We start from the raw sequence: 21,184 nt of genomic DNA, 5'->3' as shown, positions 1-21,184 counted from the left end.
TCAGTGAATCCGGTACGACGGAACGTTTGGGTACGAAGGAACGTACGGGTACGATGAGTTATTTTAAAAAAATTAATATATTTAAATATTTTACAGTAAATATACAGTTTAATCAATAATTTATACATTAATTAATATATTTTTAAAATTATATTAAATAAAATTGTTTTGAAATATTTTTTATGATTTATGAAGTGATTGGGCCGAAAAGGGCTATCATCAAACAATATGTATTTGCAAGTTGCAACAGTCACTGTTAATTCATTTTAAAATGTATTGGGCTTGGAGATAAAAAGCCCAACACATATACCCTAGTAATCCTTTTATTGGCGGCCGATTGTGTTGCATATACTTACAGTACAGATATACACACACCCACCGTTCCTTTTCATCTTCACTCATTTTCTTCTTCTTTTGTGCATACAATCACAGCAAACGAAAAGTCAGAATCATCTAAATCATAGATCTGTTTATTCCCAGCAAGAACAATGGTGCGTACATTAAATCTGATGTTTTTCTTCTTAAAATAAACTTGGTCGTCGGAGTTTGTATGGGTCGCCGGAATTGACGAACCGGACGCGAATTATGGCGACCTGGGTCGGAAACGACCCGTGTTCCGGGTCGAACGAACTGGTTCGGGATACGTGGGGGCGTACCCGTTTCCTTGTAACTATGCCTCAAACTCATGTGTTGGTGTTTGGGTTAGCAATTATGTGACTTGGAATGGAAATCCCAATCTCACTTGAAGGGTAAATCATTCCTTACACTGCCCTTAAGATACCCATTCCCATGCCCGATTCTCATTCTCACTCACGATCCAAACACCCCCTTAATATAATATTATAGTCCTACTTGATAACTTACAGTGCCTCCTAGCAATAACTTCCCATTTTATTTTAAAAGAAAATTAAAACATCATTAATTTACGATATGATATCTTGAGTTTTGAATCACACTAAATCTTGAATATATTTGTTTATTTACATGCAATTTGTGCTAATACTATACAGGTATTTGGAGAGACCATGTTGATAGTAGTACTTCGTATTGCATAAATGATCAACATCTAAGCAAACAAAATTTTATACTGTCTCTCTGTATGATTGAAATTGTGACATCTATAGAAGCCAAGCATTTGTCCAGCTTGCAACTTCCCATTCTGATCCATCTACTCAACTGTACTGAGGGTCTTGAGTGGGATATTTTTGTGGGAAAAATTCTATGTCCTGGAGCAAGAATTGCTAGAGGGTCATACGTTGATTTTCTCTTTATGAATGTATCCCAGTGTCGACCAAAGTGTCCCCTCCACTGTTCTTGTTTGTGATAATGTGGCAGATATTGCTTAACACTGAGGTGGGCTGCCTTACAAAAATCTAGAATTCTTTGGTTGCGATCCAATATTTGTTCCACGGCATCTGTCCCTGTAGCTGAAGGGACTGCATGGGAAAGAAATGCTACTAGGTAGATTATCTCTTCCTCTGGAAGAACCAAAGAAGTTCTGTTGTTCCACCTGAGATGAACTTAACTTAGGAATTTGTAATGGATTACAGTAATTAAGTAAAATTTGGCAGAGAATTCTTACTTTGACTTGTTAACTGGGTAAATAATCACCGGGCCATTACTCGTATCTGTTAGAATGTTGCCAAATGCTTCTTGAGCGAAGGTTTTTATTTTGCTTTGCGGAACAAGGAGGTTGAGCCAGGGGTGTGGAATATCCCACAACCCTTGTGGTCTTAGTTTGAGCTCTGAGGTGTGAACTCTGTCGAGGAATTGTACGTATGAAACTTCAGACATAAAAAGAGTGGAAGGAGTGTAGCTCAGTTGAGATAATAAGCTCTTGATTTCCTACATCAGAGCAAACAAATCTTGTTAATATGGTTCACTATATGATAAAGCTATGAAGCTCAGTTAGAAATTATTTTGTCCTGGTCTCACCTGATAAATTATGTCGGTCTTGTCTGGATTAAAGTTTTTTGCCAACTCAAGACAAAATAGTAGCTTACCATCGGACTTAAAGTTGCTGGCTCCAGCAGGATCTTGAGGATCAAAGGAAGCTTTCCAGCTATTTATAAGATTTGGTCTGTTTTTAATGACAAATCCTTCTATATAATCAAATGTTTCGCCTGCAGATATTAGATATTCCTGGTCTCTCGAAAATGTGGCGAAGTCTGAGTACAGAACTCTGATCCATTTTACCTGATAAGTACCAGATTTTAATACAAACACAAGAGGTTTGGATAAGCAGTTTGTGTAGAGTGTTTTTTATGCATGTTTTATTTACCAATTCAGGTGCTGGTTGTAGTGAAATTCTCGCTCTGGTTATTATGCCAAACTGACCAAGTCCTCCTAAGACTCCATGAAACAGCTCTGAGTTTTGTTTCTCTGAACAAGTTAGCACTTCCCCTTTTCCTGCAGTGAGTAGATTATCATGTTATTAGGCCGATATTGTTATTGCAAGAAATTAGATATAACTACGTGAGACAGGCTGAAGATATAATGTTCTGTGGCTCACTTTTGTCCTTGATCTACAATATAGTCCACTAATATGTGATACATATCTGAAGTTTGAATACATGCCTGTAATAACTTGAAGCTGTTGTACATTACAGATCTGGGGGCCATGTCGAAATGCCTGTCCACTGATCCCTGCATTTGATAAAGTACCGCCAACAGTCAGATGTAGGTAATCTGTCCAGGATTTTGGTGCTAACCCATATTTGAGTGTTTTATGTAGGATATTTATCCATAATTCTCCAGCAGAGACGTCCACATAAGGGAATTCCCCGGTGTGAACCTGCATTTCAGGTGTCCTCAGTGACTCCATGTTGATCACGATTCCTCGATCAGCTTGTGACTGGCCTTGCAGTGAGTGACCATGTCCTCTAGCTGCAACCTTGAGGCCCGACTCTGGACCCATTTTCCATACATGCTTTATTATCTTTGATATATCAGAAACTGATTGTGGATGGAGGACTGCCAGTGGGAGGTAATGATACCGATTTCCAAAATCACTTGCTGCAAATTCATTATTAGCAAAACTGAGATGCCCATCGAGACAAATAGTTTTTGATGACAAAGGAAAACTGAAAAAACAAAGATTGAGCTTGATGGCAAGTAGGCTCAGAAACAAGATTATCAAGCCTTTAATGAAAAGAATGTTGGTTTGCATGCGAAACCCAGCACAAGGTAATACTGATACCATTGTTTTATGTTTACGAACTTACTCTTGAAAAGCAAAGAGAGGATCTTCTTGTGTTGTTTCTAAGTAAGTTTGTAGAAGTAGAGGTTTAGAAGTGGCAAAGAAATGAAAGGTTGTGGAGGGATTTTAAAGAGGGAGTTTTGGTGGGAGAGTCAACCCTGTTCAATAGTAATAAGAATCGCGTATGTGGACTGCCTTCTTGTCTGTGAGAAAGACTCCCCTTTTCGGGTTTTAATTTGAATAAGAGAAGCCATCAAAAATGCCAAGTTGAGTAGAAAAAGTCAGGAAAAAGAAAGATTTCACAATCTTTGTGCTTTTTCACACAGTTGCAACCACATATCTGCCTTTTTCTGGTTAGAATTTTAAGGATATTCTTTCTACTTGTAGAAATGGTGTCGAGTTCTCAGCGGTCTCTGAAAATATTCCAGTCTCCTCTGACAGGACTCCTACTATCATGCCTAGATGACACGACTGATTTCGTCCCCCTCTTTTGCTGTCGAAATACAAACTCAAGTATTTGCTTTAGACATTGGATGAATGAGACTTCACAGACCTTCATCGATTCGTTTTGCTGGACCATATAACATGTGAATTCGAAGTTGAATGTGTGCCTTGTAAGGGAGTGGGGAAGAACTATATAATTGGTTATGCAGGGGCCCAGCAGCTCAGCCTAAAAGGAGTTGAAGGCTGATGTGGAGATGCCAAAAGACACTAGTTGGTTAGCTATCTGTTGCTATGAGATAAAGGAATCAGCCTAATTCCCAAGCAAAAAGCTAAGGAAAAAAGTGTATGATTCCTTCTGTTTTCTGTTTCTCCATCAAAGAGAACAGTTTTGCTTGTACAATCATTACTTGTTTGCTTTTTCCTAAACTGGTTTTTCAGCATCAACTTGAGATTTGCTGGGCACAACTGAAACTAACTAAATCATAGCCATTCTCACTTTGTATAGTGTTTATAAATTTAGATTTTACCAGATTTTCTCCTACGGTTTGGTTTTGTCTTAGGGTCCGGATTCCTGGCAGATGATTCTTGCCATCGTAAGATCAGCACTAAGTTCACTTACCACTACCGCACTTATTGTGAACTATTTAGAATTTCATCCAACTATACTGCTTATCCGTTAAAAATATGTCACACGTTGTAACAATTGTTTGTCAGGACCGAGTGTACTGAAGTACGGAGCATCATATGTCCCTCTGTCTTCTTTTCTGATAGATCTTGATACCAATTTGGATGACATGAATCTGCTTTTTGATATTGAAAATTGTACAAGTAAAAAATGGCATGGCCGGATGGAAAGGTGTCGCATGGCCGGCCGGAAAGGTGTCAACATTTTATACAATATTGTACTTTGTAGGAAAGTTGGATAGTGGAAATGGCATGGTGAATTGGAAAGGAAATGGGACTGTTCTGTTCAACATCTAATGCTTTCTGCCTTGTAGCTTGGCATCTTTTTTGGGCTAGAGGGGTTTTTAGATCAAACTTTAACTGAAACATGGGGCGCAGAGGAGTGGGGTTAGGCTTCAATCCAAATTAGACTAAAAGGTTGTCATTCGGTTCAAGTTGGATGGAGATTAATTTTATCTTGAAACTTTACTTGATAAGAATTTGATAGATCTAAATCCGATATTTAGCCATTGTTTGTTTAGCAGAAGCAACTTCTGCTTATGCGTTCTACTTTTCCCAACTTTGTAAATAACCAGAAGCACTTTTAAGACTTCGAGAATGATGGGGCCGTGTGAGCAAGTTTAAAAAAAGTGACTTCTTGCTTAACAAGTTTAAAAGAAGTGACTTCTTGCTTAACAGCTTCTGCTTCTCCTTCCCAAACAGACCCGATATCTTTTATCTTAGAGCTTTTACTTCTTTTCCAAACATTTTATTAACTTATTTACCTCTCACGTATAATCCACTTCTTTACATTAAGCAAAAAAATTTTAAGTTTGTCCAAACGTTCCTTCAAAAAAAAAAAAAAAGAGCTTGCCCAAACAGCTTCTATTTGATGAAATTCGGTTCGAGACTTGATTTGATATTTATAATTTATATAAATATATATAATGATATATTTATGATACAAATATAATAAAATTATTAAAATTTTTAAAACTTGTGAGTTTCGGTACTTCGAACTTCAAACTCAACTCGATAAAATACTTAAATGGCTCGAGCTCAATTCTTTTTCATCAAATCAAATCTGTATATTTTAAAAAAGTTATCATCAAATTAACTCGAATATTTTATTCTTTTAGAGCATGTTTAACAGGATTGTTACAAGTGGTTGACCTCCAAAGTATCTGAAGTCGTCCAACTCTGGTTTGGTCAGCGAGCCAGGAGTAGTGAACTTGATTCACCAGGTTAAAGTGGGGGTTGTCTCATCAAGGTGTTCACATTAACTGTTGTTCTTCATCAAGTTAAAGTTTTTTTTTTTTTTTTTTTTTGACGGATTCATCAAGTTAAAGTAAGTCGATAGATTTTCAGTGATATTATGGCGTTTTCTGGGGAAAGTCTTTTCTATCGGATATCTTCTGGTAAGTCTCTGTTGGAAATGCTGTTAAAAATTGTTGTGCCACACTAAAAAAAATGCTGTTGTAGAAATTAGATAATTGTTTGATAATTTTTTTTGATATTTTTTTATTTTGAATTATAATATAAAAAAATAACTTTTTTAGTGAGGTTTGATAATGAAATTTGTAATAGCTTACTGCAAAAACTGAAAATAATTTTTTCCAAAAACATGGGAATACTTATTTTTTTTTAGTCTAAAAATAATTTTTCATCTAAAAAATACTGTTCTGAAAAACTGAGGAACAACAACCCCAAATAATACCTAAACTTAAATAAGCATGTTCATGTTCAGTGTAATGGTAATAAATTCATAAGTTAGAAGTTTCGATTTATAACTCAAATTTAAGAATTTTAATATTATATTATATTTTTATTAATTTATTTTAATTTTTGAAATTTGATTTTATAAATATATATGATCATATTAAAAAAATTATTTATAGTCAATTTTTATATCTAGCGGGTTATAAATTTTCAATAAATTAATATAAAGTGATAGATTTAAAAAAAATTCATTTACAGCAAACTTTCTAAGTTTTCATAAATAAAAAAATAACTTTTATGTTTTTTTTAATTCTTCTTACAAATAATTTGACAAATAAAATATGTTATTATATTTTATATTAGTCATCTTAATAAAAAAAATTAGATGCTCTCATACTTTAGTAATCAATCAAAATAGTTAATAGAACATTCCTTTTGACTGAATTGAGTACAAAAATGAATCCTGCCAAAAAAAGGATTAAGGAGTACAAGGATGAAATTGTTTGACATGCATGCCCCCCTTTTTTCGCACGTGGTTAATTTAGTTTGTGGCTTCGTAATTTTGTTCCGTTAACGTATCATCCGGGCCTATTAGGTTCGTGGTCCGCATTTATTTTCGCACGTAAAATTAAATATATATATTTTTGTGACTAAATTAAATATATTTTAAATTTTAATTAAATAATTATTTATTACTCCCTCCGTCCCAGCCAATTCTTTACGTTTGGTTTGGACACGTAGGTTAAGAAATATGTATAAAATAGTGGAAAAGAGGAAGAAAAGTGGGTGAAGTGGTGGGACACGTCAATTTTTAATGAATAAAAGAGAGATGGTAGAGTAAAAGTAGTGTGAAAAGGGAGTAAAAGTAGCGTGAAAAAGGAGGAAAATTTGAGAAGTGGTGGGACCATTGACTATTTTTGGTAAGTTTTGGAATGTAAAGAATTGGATGGGACATCCCAAAAAGGAAACGGTAAAGAACCTGGTGGGACGGAAGGAGTATAATATAAGGTCACCGGAATGTTAGAATTTTCTTGTAACAAAGATGGTGTCGTCTGGTAAGGATGAGTCTGTACTCTGTAGGCTCAACTTAGCTCAAATTCCAAAAAAAAAAAAGAATCTAAAATGAGGGACCATATAATGGGAATGAATTGTTATGCTGTCATGTTAAGGTTTGATGGATCTGGAGAGAGGGGAGGATAGAGAAATTTTTGATGGCTACGGGCAGGGTCGGCTCAATCAAATTTGGGGCTCTAAGCAAAATTTGAAAATGAGGCCCATACATATTTATATATAATTTTTTTGGTGTAATATAAATTTATTATTATAAAATCCTTACTTCAATGTTGGATGTTGAATGATGAAGATGAGAAAGATACCAGAAAGGATTATAATTGTTTAGTATCTTACACTAGCCGTTGAGGAAGAGTTATGAACTGATGCACACAGTGAAAGCTAAAAAGACAAACTGAAAGAGTAATTTTTTATTCTTAATATTTTATCATTTATATAAACAAAGAAAAAAAAACTAAGTAATTATAATATTGATAATTAACATTTACTTTAATAAACTTGATATTACATTTAACTAGCAAAATTATCTATGACACATACTTGTCTTTAGACTTCTTTTACGTCTGTTACTATTATTTTTTGTATTTGATTCTATACATTTTGTACATGAAATATATTGATAAATGGAATAATATTTTCATCACAATTATCCGTGATATATATTTTAATTTTTTTGAACAAATATTTATATAAATATGATAAATTTTATTTATAGAAACATGATAAAATAATTTATATTTCAAAAATATTTCAATTAAATGATAAATAATTTAATTATTCTAATTTTTAAATAATAAGTCATTTTATATTATTAATTAAATGTATTAAAGAAATTAGAATTGTTTGATAAAATTTTGTTTTCAATAAATTTTTTAATAAGACAAATATTAATATTTGTGTATACATATATATAAAGGGATTTTAAATTTTTGGGGCCCTTTTTTGTTTGGGGGCCCTAAGCAACTGCTTAGTTTGCTTTAAGGTAGAGCCGGCCCTGACTACGGGGAGAGGAGGAGATTGAAAATTGAGTATAACATGATTGTTCGAGTCCACTATGAATATATGATACTTAAAACTTGATTTTTATTTTTTTAAAACCGACTCATCTACTTTTTTTTTTTTGAACAAGACTCCTCTATTTTTAAATATGTTAGTTTTTTTTTTTTGACAGAATTTTTAAATATGTTAGTTGTTTGACTTTTTTCACGCACTTTTAAGAACCTGACCACACTCGTACAATATTATCTTTAACTTTTTTTATAGATTAAAATATGACATTAATACTTTAATTCACTAAAACAAAATTTTAAAAATAATAATTTTAAATATCCAATCAAAATTCTTAATAATACGTGAATAAAATCAAAAAAGTAACATATCCTAACAGAGAGAGTAATGATCACTTACAATAGGGCTTTCCTTGAATCTTTTCTACGAAAATTTAATCAAAAATCTTACAAGAATGTCATTACATGGACAACATCTATATATTAGAGAATGATCCCATTCGATAACTTTGAGAGTTAAATGCGAGTCGGATCAAGCGTCGATGAAACAAAAACGCACAATGAAACAAAAAGAACAACATTATATCTTAAAGAATCAATAAGCTATTAAATGGGAAGTTGACAAATTTTTTAAAGTCACATCTGTTGATAAATTTTTGAAAGTCAGATTCATTGAGAAAATTAATTGTCGGATTGATTGGCTAACCCGGTAACAATAAAAAAGACTAATGAAAGCTAAAGAATGTGTGTTAATTTCACAAATTTAAATACGTTTGCCAATAAGAATGCTTTCTCTCTAAAGAATTAATATGCTTATAAATGATATGATTGATCAGAAGATATTAGGCTCCATTGATGGTTTTAATGATTACAAACAAATAGAAATGCACAATATTTCACAATTAGGTATGTATTATTATTATTTTATTATGGGTTTTAGGTTGAATAATGCGTGAGTCACTTATTAGAAGAGAGTAAACAAAATCTTTAAACATTTTACTGAGATAATCATGAAAAGTATACGTGGATGACATGCTTGTTCAAAAACTTGATAAGGTCGATCGCGTGAAACATTTGCATGATGCATTTAAAGTTGTGGTGCATTATAAGATGATGTTGAACCCGAACAATAAAAGTAATCATGGATATGAAATCTCCGACCTCCGTAAAGGATGTTTAAAAATCACCAGAAAGCTTTTATCCCTTGAGAGATTTATTTAAGTCACGAGAGAAGTGTCAATCATATTCCGAAGCATCGAAAAAAGTAATGACTTCGTCTGAATTAATGACAACCATAAAGCATTTGAAAATTTTGAAAAAAGTATATGATCGAGCTACACTTGCTAACTAATTTGATCCGGTTAAGTACTCTACTCGTACTTGACAGTCTCTAGTAAGACATTGAGTGCAGTGATCACGAAAGAAGAAGTTACGGTTTCAATATCCACCTACTATGTGAGCAAAGTTCTACATAAAGTATAGTTAAATTACTCAACCATCGAGAAAACTGCATTGACACCAGATTTCGGCTCAAAAAAGAGAAGAGTTTATTTATAAACACAAAATATCGAAATCTTGACAGACCAACGGCCAATGGAAGGTTTATTTAGTGGGCAATAGAGTATAAAGAAATCAATATTAAGTTGAAAGCTTAAATGACCCATTAAAGTCCAAGCAATTTCTGACTTTATGGTTTAATGTATCAACTAAGAAGTTAGCGAGAAGGGTATTATGGATATACAAGTCTAGGATAACAAAAAAGAGAAATTTGATGAAGATGTTGGTATGGCTCTTATAGAATAGCAATTGCTCAATGTTGACGATGCGACAAAAAAAAATGGAGCTGGCTTTAGGGTTATAAACCCTGAAGGGTTCATAATCGAGTATGCTTTAAAGATAGATTTTTGGTAAATATACAAAAATACCCATGCTTTCAATTTTTTTTTAAAAATGCAGTCGAAATTGCATGCGAGGTTGCAATGCTAGTTAAAAATAGTTGCTTTTCAGGTTGAAAGAGTTGCAACTGAGGTTGCATATATGGTTGCATCGTATTTTTGAAAATAAAATTTGTAACTTGGGACTTTTGAAAAAAAAACCAATTTTTTTTACCACAAATAATTAAGTCGATACGAGGCATTGATAGCTGGCCTGGGGTTAGCGAAAGTACTAAGAATAAAGAACCTGAAATATGCGAAGATTTGGGGTAAATAGTCTCAATAAAAATGCTTGGTACAAAGGTAAGGGGGGAAAATGAAAGAATAATTTGAAACAGTGAAACTATAATAACTTGGTCTGAAAAATACAATGTTAAACATATCTGAATGGATCTACTCAAATAAAAACATATCTTAATGGAGGAAAATGCGAAGGTCGATGCCTTATCAAAATATGTCTACTATAAAATAAAAAATTATGTTGGAATCTTCAAACACTAATTATGAACGTAAGGCTGTAGCCCTTATAAGTTAGGGAAAGTATTGGATGGATCCAATTAAAACATATCTTAAATCTGAGCAAATGCTATGAAGGCAAGAAAGCTCTTCGTAAGAGCCCTAATATATGCTCTCATTGATGAAATCTTTATAAGAACTCAATTCTAATATACTTGACACCTTCAGAAGTCGAGACAATCTTAAAAAAAATACTCATTTCGTCCCCTTTTACATGTCTATTTTGGTTTTCAAAAAGTCAAATTGACCAATTTTTGATTAAACATTATTACAAATTATCTATTTATTATTTTTAAAATCTGGAAATTGCATATTAGAATAGACTAAATATACTTTCTGATGCATTCTGAATAGAAACTCTCTTAAAATTTTATTTTATTTTAATATCTTAAACTTCAATACACCCCATCATAATCCTCACATATGCCACCGTCTATTTAACATCATCAATAATCAAAACGGTCTCTCCATCGTTAATCATTTCCTATTATGATATTGTTGTTATAGATATCAAATATATATAAATTAACTTACTCATTCTAAAAAAGAGTTATAAAATATAAAAATAATATTTTTGATCATTAATCTAAAGAATGATATTTTTATACAAATATGTAAAAATAACTGTATTTTTGTCCTTTCCCCTAAGATTACACATTTCACATGTATACTCGCACAAAAACATGAATCCAGACCAAACACCTTCAGAACCCAATTAAACATCTGGCCCACTACACCTATATATACATACACTCTTGCTCATTCGAAACCCTTCTATCTTCTTCATCACTTTTACTTCCAAGTTGAAAACAGATTGTTAATGTTCTTATTATAGATCTCAATTGAGATGGGTAGATGGAATCATCGGCGCAGGTGGGTCCCTCGTCGTAACGAGGAAGATGAACAACCTCGTCGCAGGCGCTCTCCCCCAAGTTACTACCAAACTAAAGTCGATCCTCAAGGTCATCTCATCATTCTTAACTATGTTTATCCTTAAATTCTGTTTGTCTACTAGTACTTTACAACGTTTGTATCTTTAATTTCTGTAGTTTCTAATATTTTGTTGATAACATTCTCATGATCATGTCTATCTCGAAACTGCTTAAGTAATGTTAATTGAGAATTGTAGTTTGCAATTTATTATTTCCTTAGTGTAAGGCCCTTTGGAGTGAATTGAATTATAATCGGTTGAATTCGTGCTGTTTAGTTGTTGATGTTGTGGTTTGATTTTGTTGAAGCTCGGGTGGAATGATTTTGTGTACATGAATAAATGATGTTTTATTGGTTCGATGGGTTTGAGTTGAGTCTGCATTAGAGGTTTACTTTTTTTGCTGGTTGGGGTCGGTCCTGTGTCTAGTGTGGTTTCTATGTGGCTGCAGCTGCTGGCTAGACCACTACCTTCCTGATGCCGAAAGCTATTAAATATAATTAGTTATTTAGTTTCTAATTGGGATTTATATCAAAGTGGCCATCGTTCTCGTTAAAATATCTCACCTAGCTAAGACTCATTTTAAACACTTAGATCTCTATACATATCACTAGGTTAAATTCAGAAAATGTTAAGAGAACCCACCATGGTTGTCACGCCGATAAGTCGAGTCGAGTCGATAGTGATCCAACTTATCGACTAGTTGACTAGTCGTAGACTAATCGAAAAGTTAATTAATAATTAATTAAATAATATATATATATATATATATATATATATATTATATAAGTGGTTTCCTATCAATAATCATATGTATATCAATCACAAAATAGATACGTTAGTTACAAACATATCTTTTTTCTCCTTTCATGTACACACATTAACACACTACACACATTAACTGTACCAATGTTTATAATATATAAACAGATTATACTACATGTATATTCAGTTTTAATCAACTTATGCATACATAAACACACACACAAAGATCTATAAACTTAGATTAACATGTTGATTATTGCTGATTTTGAGCAAGTTCATAGATTATTTTTTTTCCATCTCATTTAATTTTTGATTGAATTTTGCACTTGTCGACCGTCTAGTCGACTGACTAGTCGATAAATCGATCAATTAGTCGACCAAGTCGACCGACTAGTCGACAATTCGCAAGTCGACCTCTCCAGTCGATTTTCTCAACCCGACTAGTAGTCGACTAGTCCCGACTAGTCGAGCGCCGTGACAACAATGGAACCCAATGGAGCCGCAGTGAAAGCGGCGAATCTTAGTAAAAAGATGAAGTGTATTACATGTGGCTTATATAATAAAATTAATCACAATTGACGGTGAAACACATTTATAATATGTTTTTTAATGTTCTCCTGGAACTTTCAACCTTAGTTGGTTCTTGTTATTGCTTTTAGTGATCAAACCAAAAATTCCGAATTGCTGTGTCTAAATCTAGTCTGTTAGGAAAAAATTCCTAATCATGTTAAATTTCTTTTTCTCAAAATTGAACAAAGTGATATATAGTGATTTGAGCGCTTTAAACGAGTTCCCGTGGAGATCGGAGATCGGGTAGTTAGGTGAGATAGTTTGACCAGAACAGTGGCCATTTTGATATAAAACCCGATTCTGATTTAGGTCAAGCGAAATGCGTAAAGACATGGGAATTGGGAATAATATACAAGATGACTTTGAAAACCTATTAATTAGGAAAGTCGTCATATCTTTTGTTTTATTTTCTCAAGTATTTATCCTTCAGACTTTGGTTACAATTTAGGAATGTAGATTAGGTTGGTTTCTATAGGGCTTTTTCCTTGAGAGTCTGTACTATATTATATGTGAATTTTAATCGGTTGAATTCATTAGTTTTGTTGTATTAAAATGTTTTTATTGCTCTTAAGTTGGAGCTAAAAAAGTCTCCACACACACATATATGCAGTATGCTTCTATTTTTTTACGTATTGCTACTAAGTTTTAGCTTATCTTATTCTCTAAGCATCAAATATAATATAGTAAAGAAAATGCCCGTCATATCAAATAACTATTATATTTGTATACCATAGTTTACGAAGGGAAGGCAATGCTAATGTATATTTGTAAACCATGTTTTCCAAGGTGAGGCAACTCTTATCTCTATTTTCCAAGTTAAAATGATTTCCCCTCGTTTTATTCTTGTCTGCCATGTTCTTTTTTCTTTTTTGTAATTATCTCTATATTGAATAAAAAGAGTTCATTTACAGGGATTCATTTTTGTAAACTGTGTTTTGCCCAATTTAATGATATGTTCTTCATGTATGTATGAGTAAGAAGCCCTGTTCTTCTTTATTTTAGATTGGTGGCACCCTTTGGGTGTCTTCTGAAGTATCTTCCATTATTCCTAAAAGATTTAAATTCTTTTTATGTATACCTCATTTGTAATAGTAAATATTTTATTGAGTATTTGTGTCTTGCATGACAGAGTACGTCTTTAAAACATAGTCCCTTGAGCATTCAGTGTCATATCTGTCATCCTTTTGTGATATCGTCAAAAGCCATGCAGGTGATCTAGCATTTTAGTTTACTTATTACTGTCATTTCGCCCTTGCAGAGGTATTACAGAACAGTTCCCTTCCATGGGAGCAAAAGTTTTGCCTTTTAGGTGGAATTCCGTGGTATAAGGTACTCGCAGCAAAAAAGTATATATACTGCCATGAGAATGTGCTAAAATGGGATGATACCGCTGGCAAAGATGCTCTTTTTGATGCTCAGGAACGCTTTTGCTCCATGATTAATAGCCTGCCTCATATTCCTCCCTTACCTGATCCGGATATGTATATTGACAACATCGATTGGAACCCGGAGATTGATCCCGGACTGATGTCAGAGTTGGATAAAATATACTTCAATCCAGATGAAGCGGAAAACTCAACTTCTAATGAAATTTCAGGTTGTAACGACAAGAATAAGAGTTCTTTTGATAACCCTTGGGAATCTTGTCGTTTGGAAGATAAAGTCGATATAAAGGTTTTAGCACAGAGTTGGAATAATTGGAGTGATTCTCTGGACTCAAAGAATGCTACAAATTTGTGGGAGCAGCACGGCCATAATGGTGATGTGGCTTCAAAGGACAAAAAATGGGGAAGTTCTGTGAATAAGCCATTTGGTTGGAACAGGGGACTAAATGATATGAGAGAGTCAACCAATTATGAATCTGATTGTGTAAATTCTTGGAACCAAGGTGGTTTACGTCCTAAATTACTGAATGAAAAAGGTTGGGGAGATGCTTCGAAAAATACTGGTGGATGGAATTGTTGGAATTACAAATCTAATGAGTTAGGCAATTCAGGCAATGTAGATTCCTGGAAGTCGGGTCCTGGTGGAACCTCAAATTCTGGGCAATATACTGATTGTGGAAGCAATTCTCGAAACTCAAAATGGTCAACCAATCAATATAACAACATTGAAAAAAATGACTCCCGAATACCTTTTGGTGCTTGTCGCAAAAGGGAAGGATATCAAGAAAATACATCAAGGCGTAAAAGCTGGAAACATGAGGGTGCTGACTATGAGTCACGTCAATTTTGGGGAAAGGTGAGACCACAGGGACAATATAACTGAGGTAATCTTAATTTTTAGGAATATACTACGTCGGGCGTAGTGGTCATTTTGAATGAAGGTTACACTGAATCAGAATGTACTATGCTTTTGCTCACAATATGAGTATGTATCTTTTTAATATGTGAACGGACTAGAAAATGTATTCCTTGTTTGGTTTCTCTTGTAATCAGAACTTTGTGGCTGATGTTGCTATGCCGCTCCTGTTATCTCAGAGACCTTTAATGACCCTTCTGCTATAATTTTTAGTGTGTGCGATTATTGAATGTTAGTACCTTTCTGCATTTAGTGAACACGACATTATTGTGGATGTTTTACTTTTTACTTGTTGGACCTGCTTGTTAATATGGATGCAGAGAAATTTTGATGAGATGAGTAATGCATGTTGCAGGGAAGATACAACTAACTTGGAAACCTATATATGTATTACAAGCCAACTCCACAAGTTCTGTAAAAAAGTAAATGAAAAAGGAGGTTTTCCAATTTACCATCGAACAAAGGTAAAGATGATCCACTAGGCACAGGTGACTTGTTTGTTAGTAGATCATCACCTGTAAAGTGATTGCTTTCCGGTTGAACCCAATATATATTGGGTACGACAGCAAAGAAAGATGTTGAGGGGGAAGAGTAGAGAGACTTTAGTCGGAGCTTCTTTCATTTGCGTAGGGGTAAGACTAGAGAAACTCCAGTAGTAGCTTCTTTCATTTGCGTAATATCTATACTTGGATAGAGCAGGGTCGCCATTAGCAAAAAAAACTTCCCAAAAACTTGAAGTAGGCTGAGATGAACTATATATGCAGACCATGTGAGGTTGGGCAATCTGATGTTCCTTGTTTTCTTGATTCCTGCATATAGCTCTGGAAGAACACTCTTTGGTGTCCTTTACCTCTTTGTTCTTTTGCATATTCACACTTTCCAGTCCTTGTTACTGCGTAACTGTCCTCTATAGGGATTCAGGTCCACTATCTTCTATGCGTAAAACCGAATGAGATTGGTTTTTTTTGAAAGCTAGGACTCTAGTTTCTGGATGTATTAGGCTCTGTTCACTTCACTTGAATGGAATCATTTTGGGCTGAATGGAATGGCCATTCCGGGCTGAATGAATAATTGTGTTGTTTGGTTGGGCCAGTTGAATGGAATGACTAATCCAAGTCCATTCCTTTTGGGCTAAAATAATAACAAACTCATTCCTTTTAAAACACCCGGTACAGATTCATTCCCGTTGCCAAATTAAAACGCCGGGCCACGTAAAAACAGAGCTCTCCTCTCTTGCACAGCGATTCTTCTCCTGACGATATCTCTCTCTACGAACAGCGATCTCTCTCTCTCCCAAGCGCTCCAGCACTCTCTCTCTTCCAATTAGCACTCAAGCACACACTCTCTCGGTTTCGGTTAGTTCTCTCTCTCCCTCTCTCCCTCTCTCCCTCTCTCTCTCCCTCCCTCCCCCTCTCTCTCCCTCCTTATTGTAGAGTTTTTAATTGTTTTTTCCTACCAGCTATGCAATTCTATTCTCTGACATGAGTTTAGATTAGTTTCTATTGATTCTGTACAAATTTGTTGATTGAAATTTCTATTGTTGGCTTTTCTAGAATTTTGGTGGAAGATGTTAATTAGTGTATCTTGTTATACCATTCTTCATTTTTAAATATGTCGATTTTCTAAGTTGAAATTAATTACAGAGTTGTATTTTGTTTGTGAGGACAACTTGCCCAAATTTGTGCTAGATTTTCTAAGCTGAAATTGTATTCATTTGATAATTCCTCACAGTTATTGGCCATTTCTTTGAAAGGGACATCAGATTTGGTGCTAGATAGTCTAGCAACTTGGTAAGCTGTCTCTAGAACCTGGTACATGTCCGAACATAAGTCACGTGAGATTTTTATTTGAGCAAGTTCGTTATGAAATATGCTAGATCAGTGGCCGATAGGTTTGCTTAGACACATGAATTATCTAAAACCAGAACATAATATATGAATTAGGTGGTTCTTATTTACTCTGAATAACCTGTGTAATGCAAAGTCTCTGTGTTGGGTCACCTCAAAACTCTCTTATATTTTAGAGATAGATACATTTTTGGATTATACATACATTACAAATTAGCCAATCCAAAATGTACTAATTGCCTTGATTAGTTTCTAAAGCCAATCCAAAATGTACTAATTACCTTGATTAGTATCTTCTGGTTTTATTTATTAAATTTTATTGAAGGGGTTGTTTATTTATTGTTTTTGTAAGGGGGTTTGGTTTAGGAGGTGATGTTTTACAGTGGAAATATGCTTCACTAGCGGCATTGATTGCTGTGTCGTACTGCATATTACAGTAAGACTCGAGTTCATATCTACTCTAAATTCTAATTTTTGCTAAGTTGTCTCTTAAAGCAAGTTAAAGAATTTAATTCTCTTGTTGCGATAGTCGAACCAGTGAGCTATCAGTATTGGTAATTACTGGACTTTGTGTTTTCTTTATAGCCTGCGAGTCATCAGCAAGTTCTCTGTTAACTTCCTAAACCTATGACTATTAGTCTTCCGTTGATTAAGTAGTTAAACCAGATATAAAAACTATGCGTTAAGCTGTTAGAGAAATGCTTTCACCTTGGCCTACGTCAGGTAACTTGTAATATAGCAACAAATGCTTAATGGATGAATGCAACTGGCATTTTCTAAGTAGAATCAGAGATGAATGCTTTCACCAGAATTCTTTAAATTGGATTTCTCTAGACAAGTTATTGTTTTTTTGTAGGGAATGTGGCAGAATCTATGATGTGTATGGGGAGTTTGTTATTGATCAGAGTTAAAAGCCACTCTGTACAATTCCTAGAAATTTCAGAATCTTATTTGCTTATTTAGATAAAGAATCTTTTACTGCAACATGAGCAAAATTCCAGTGTTAACAACAGAAGTTATGTTTCTTATGTGACTTTTTAAGTTTCTTATGTGAAAGCAAATCTTTCTTAAGCTTCATTAATTAACAAGAGTACATGAAGTGTTAACTTTGTCGTTTTTTAATTATGATCCCTGCTTGATGTGAAACATCTTTCTGCAATTTTTTTGCCAGTTACATCAGTGATCTTTTCCAGTGAAACAATACAGCAGCTTGTTCCTTCAGTTGCAGATGCAATATTGGTCCTCGGACAAGGTATTTTGTGGTCCATACTGGTTGTTACGTTGTCTAAGGAAGGCATATACTTTTACTTTATAGTGACAGATTTCTTATATTCTTTTTCCTTTTCTGCAGGAAGCATATTCGCTTATACAATTTCGTAGTTCCTGGGTGTTTGATCTTTCTGTAGTAAGCAGGGCTGTTTCCAAAAAGAATTATAGGTAATATGAATTCACTTGATATACTTTGGTTATTAGTAAATTTGACTTTGATTACGTTATGTATGTTGTAATATCATGTCTGATTACGTTATGTTCTGTAATATCAAGTTCATTTTTATTGAGTGTTTATAGTCGTCAAATAAATTTCATTGCACTATTTCGTCATAAAAAGTGCTAAAATGTTGGTAGTTTAGGAACTAGTAACTATTACGTTGTCTAAGGAAGACATATGCTTTTGATGTAACTGGCAGCTGCTTGGTGATTTCAGTAGTTAGAATTGGTTAAATTGCCTTACTTTATTATAGCAGTGGAAATTTCAGAATCTTATTATATTTTTCTAATTATGAAAACTAACAACTCAATTGTCAAAATTGTGTTCACATGGAATCTTATATATGTGGTTTCCTGGAGAAATTAGAGGAGTCTATAGTATAAATCATGAGAAATTTATTTTACATGATCAGGATTTAGGATTTTAACTCCAAAAAGATAGGACTTGTGCCTTGTTTGTCACCTGTAATTGAATATGCTACAGAATTAATGAAAATTGCTGAATTCTAATTAAAATAGGCCAGTTGTGTGTATTGAGCAGTCTATTTACAATTTTTTCTGCTGTTATGTTTTAATGTAGCCATGGCCCGACTTCCGTTGACAATGATTCAACATATCCGGAAGAAGAAAGCTATTTTAGTATATACACTATGGATGCGAATGATTTTATCGTTCAATGCTGTTTTTCATCTTATGTTTCTCTCCCAATTGACGAGAAAAACTTTGAGAGAGCGATACACGATTTTTAAGATGGAGCGAAATCAATATATACATAGGCTGATTCATGAAGGCCCTGCTAGCTGTGTTGAAAATCTTCGAATGGATAAAAGATCGTTTTATAAGTTGTGTTTCTTGTTGGAGTCAAGGGGTTATGTGCAACAAAGTAGGCATGTTAACGTGGTAGAAAAAGTTGCTATGTTTCTTTATATTCTAGGACACCACACAAAAATGCGAATTGTTCACACAGATTTTCAAAGATCAAAACAATCAATTACTAGGTATTTTCATGCGGTACTCAATGGGGTTTTAAGGTTGCAAGGAGATTATTTTAAAAAACCTGAACCAATTCAAAGCAACTCAACGGATAAAACATGGAAGCATTTTAAGGTATACCAAATACACTATATTCTACATTTTTTACATAACTTGTATGCTAATGTGCAACTTAATAATCTATATTTTCTTATAGAACTGTTTGGAAGCTTTGGATGGGACACACATTAAGATGACCATACCCGTAGATGATAGGCCAAAGTACAGAAATAGGAGAGGTGAAATTACAACAAATGTTCTTGGAGCTTGTTCACCTAATTTGCAATTTCAGTACGTGTTGACGGGTTGGGAAGGATCAGCCGCAGATGGAAGAGTCTTAAGAGATGCTATATATAGACATAGATTGATTGTCCCAACCGGTAATTAACTATATTTCCATCGTTAGACATTCGATGAAATAGAATACAACCATATATGACATACTTTATTTTGTAATGAAGGTACTTACTATCTAGTTGATGCTGGTTATACTAATGGGGAAGGTTTTTTGGCACCATTTAGAGGAGAAAGATATCATTTGAATGATTGGGATGACGATAATCAGCCCACATCTGCCCGTGAATATTACAATATGATGCACTCGTCAGCTAGGAATGTAATTGAGAGATGTTTTGGCATCCTAAAGAAGAGATGGGCGATCCTTAGAAGCCCATCATTTTATCCCTTGAAGACACAAAATAGGATCGTCTTAGCTTCTTGTATCCTTCATAATTACATTCGGATTGAATCAGAATTTGATCAAGCTGAAATTGAGTTTGATCAGCATGGGCCAGAGGACCATCATGAGCAAAATGAGCATGAGGCAGACGAAGATCACATCACAACTGTTGGCACTTCAGATGCATGGACGACATTTAGAAACAACCTAGCCGACTCGATGTTAATTAGTTGGAATCATTAGATTTTTCTATAATCTTCCTAACTGGTGTATAAGACTATGCTATCGGTGGTTATATGTCATTTTTGTGCTGCCATCTTTATGTTTAAATCACTTTGCAGAAGTTTCTAACCATGTTTTACTTCAATTTATGGTGTTTGTAGGTTTAATCAGAAAGTGAACAACTCCTGGAGGTAAAACATAAGTACAACACACTGTAAATCACTAGCTTACAAGATATTTTATTAAGCTCCCTATATTTTTTTGACTTGTGAACTTGTATCTACATTTATTTCAGTATATATATTTGGTGGCTCGCCCAAATGGAAGTATGCAGCTCTCTCATTTTGTTGTTATATTTGGAGTAATGAGCATGGTCCTCCAGAACCAAAGACATGAAGATTTTACATGGTCATGTAGCGAAACTTTGGTGTACAGTTGTTAAAATAGGTGTCTTGTATTAGTATCTTAAACTTGATGGGTGCTTGTACGAGACTTGTCGGCATTTATTTTATACTTATTTTGATGAAGTTCATTTTAAAATTTGTATTATATTACTTCTAGTTAATGATATTTATTTTGTCGATCGAAATATTTTTTTTCAAATTAAAACTGACAATTGGGTTTTATAATGATTAAATTAAATATGACTTCCATTATAATTAAATTAAAAATTTTGGCTAATTTCATTCCATTCCATCCTACATAATTGGACAAGTGAACAAAGGAATGGAATGATCATTCCTTTCCCATTCCATTCCCATTCCATTCCTCTTCCCATTCCATTCCGGCACCATTCCAT

General features: G+C 33.9%; 2 protein-coding genes across 5 annotated transcripts; one reads left to right on the top strand and one right to left on the bottom strand.

Moving 5' to 3' along the window:
• Positions 1-913: 913 nt before the first annotated feature.
• On the bottom strand, positions 914-3,895 carry LOC108207300 (cytokinin dehydrogenase 6). Of its 2 annotated transcripts, XM_017377766.2 has the most exons (6): positions 3,225-3,894; positions 2,578-3,015; positions 2,282-2,409; positions 1,936-2,196; positions 1,583-1,845; positions 915-1,510 (listed from the first exon to the last, which is right to left on the bottom strand). In XM_017377766.2, exons 2-6 carry the CDS (start codon positions 2,915-2,917, stop codon positions 1,060-1,062), a joined length of 1,443 nt encoding a protein of 480 aa, XP_017233255.1. In that variant the 5' UTR covers positions 2,918-3,015; positions 3,225-3,894; the 3' UTR covers positions 915-1,059. The 2 variants fall into 2 exon arrangements, with proteins under 2 accessions (XP_017233249.1, XP_017233255.1); XM_017377760.2 differs by having other exon boundaries at positions 914-1,510; positions 2,578-3,895.
• Positions 3,896-11,204: 7,309 nt separating this feature from the next.
• On the top strand, positions 11,205-20,912 carry LOC108195138 (uncharacterized). Of its 3 annotated transcripts, XR_010284028.1 has the most exons (9): positions 11,205-11,515; positions 14,075-16,472; positions 17,317-17,400; positions 18,136-18,216; positions 18,316-18,401; positions 19,033-19,559; positions 19,642-19,864; positions 19,946-20,576; positions 20,681-20,912. XR_010284028.1 is itself a non-coding variant. In XM_017373670.2 (2 exons), the coding sequence occupies exons 1-2, from the start codon at positions 11,401-11,403 to the stop codon at positions 15,082-15,084; spliced, it is 1,125 nt and encodes a 374-aa protein (XP_017229159.1). In that variant the 5' UTR covers positions 11,227-11,400; the 3' UTR covers positions 15,085-15,365. The 3 variants fall into 3 exon arrangements, 1 of the variants encoding a protein (XP_017229159.1); XR_010284027.1 differs by lacking the exon at positions 17,317-17,400 and having other exon boundaries at positions 11,206-11,515; XM_017373670.2 differs by lacking the exons at positions 17,317-17,400; positions 18,136-18,216; positions 18,316-18,401; ... (2 more) ...; positions 19,946-20,576; positions 20,681-20,912 and having other exon boundaries at positions 11,227-11,515; positions 14,075-15,365.
• Positions 20,913-21,184: the final 272 nt, after the last annotated feature.

This window comes from Daucus carota, chromosome 1 (genome assembly GCF_001625215.2).
Source record: "Daucus carota subsp. sativus chromosome 1, DH1 v3.0, whole genome shotgun sequence".
Classification (NCBI taxonomy): domain Eukaryota; kingdom Viridiplantae; phylum Streptophyta; class Magnoliopsida; order Apiales; family Apiaceae; genus Daucus; species Daucus carota.
This window is presented reverse-complemented; position numbering and strand designations above follow the sequence as displayed.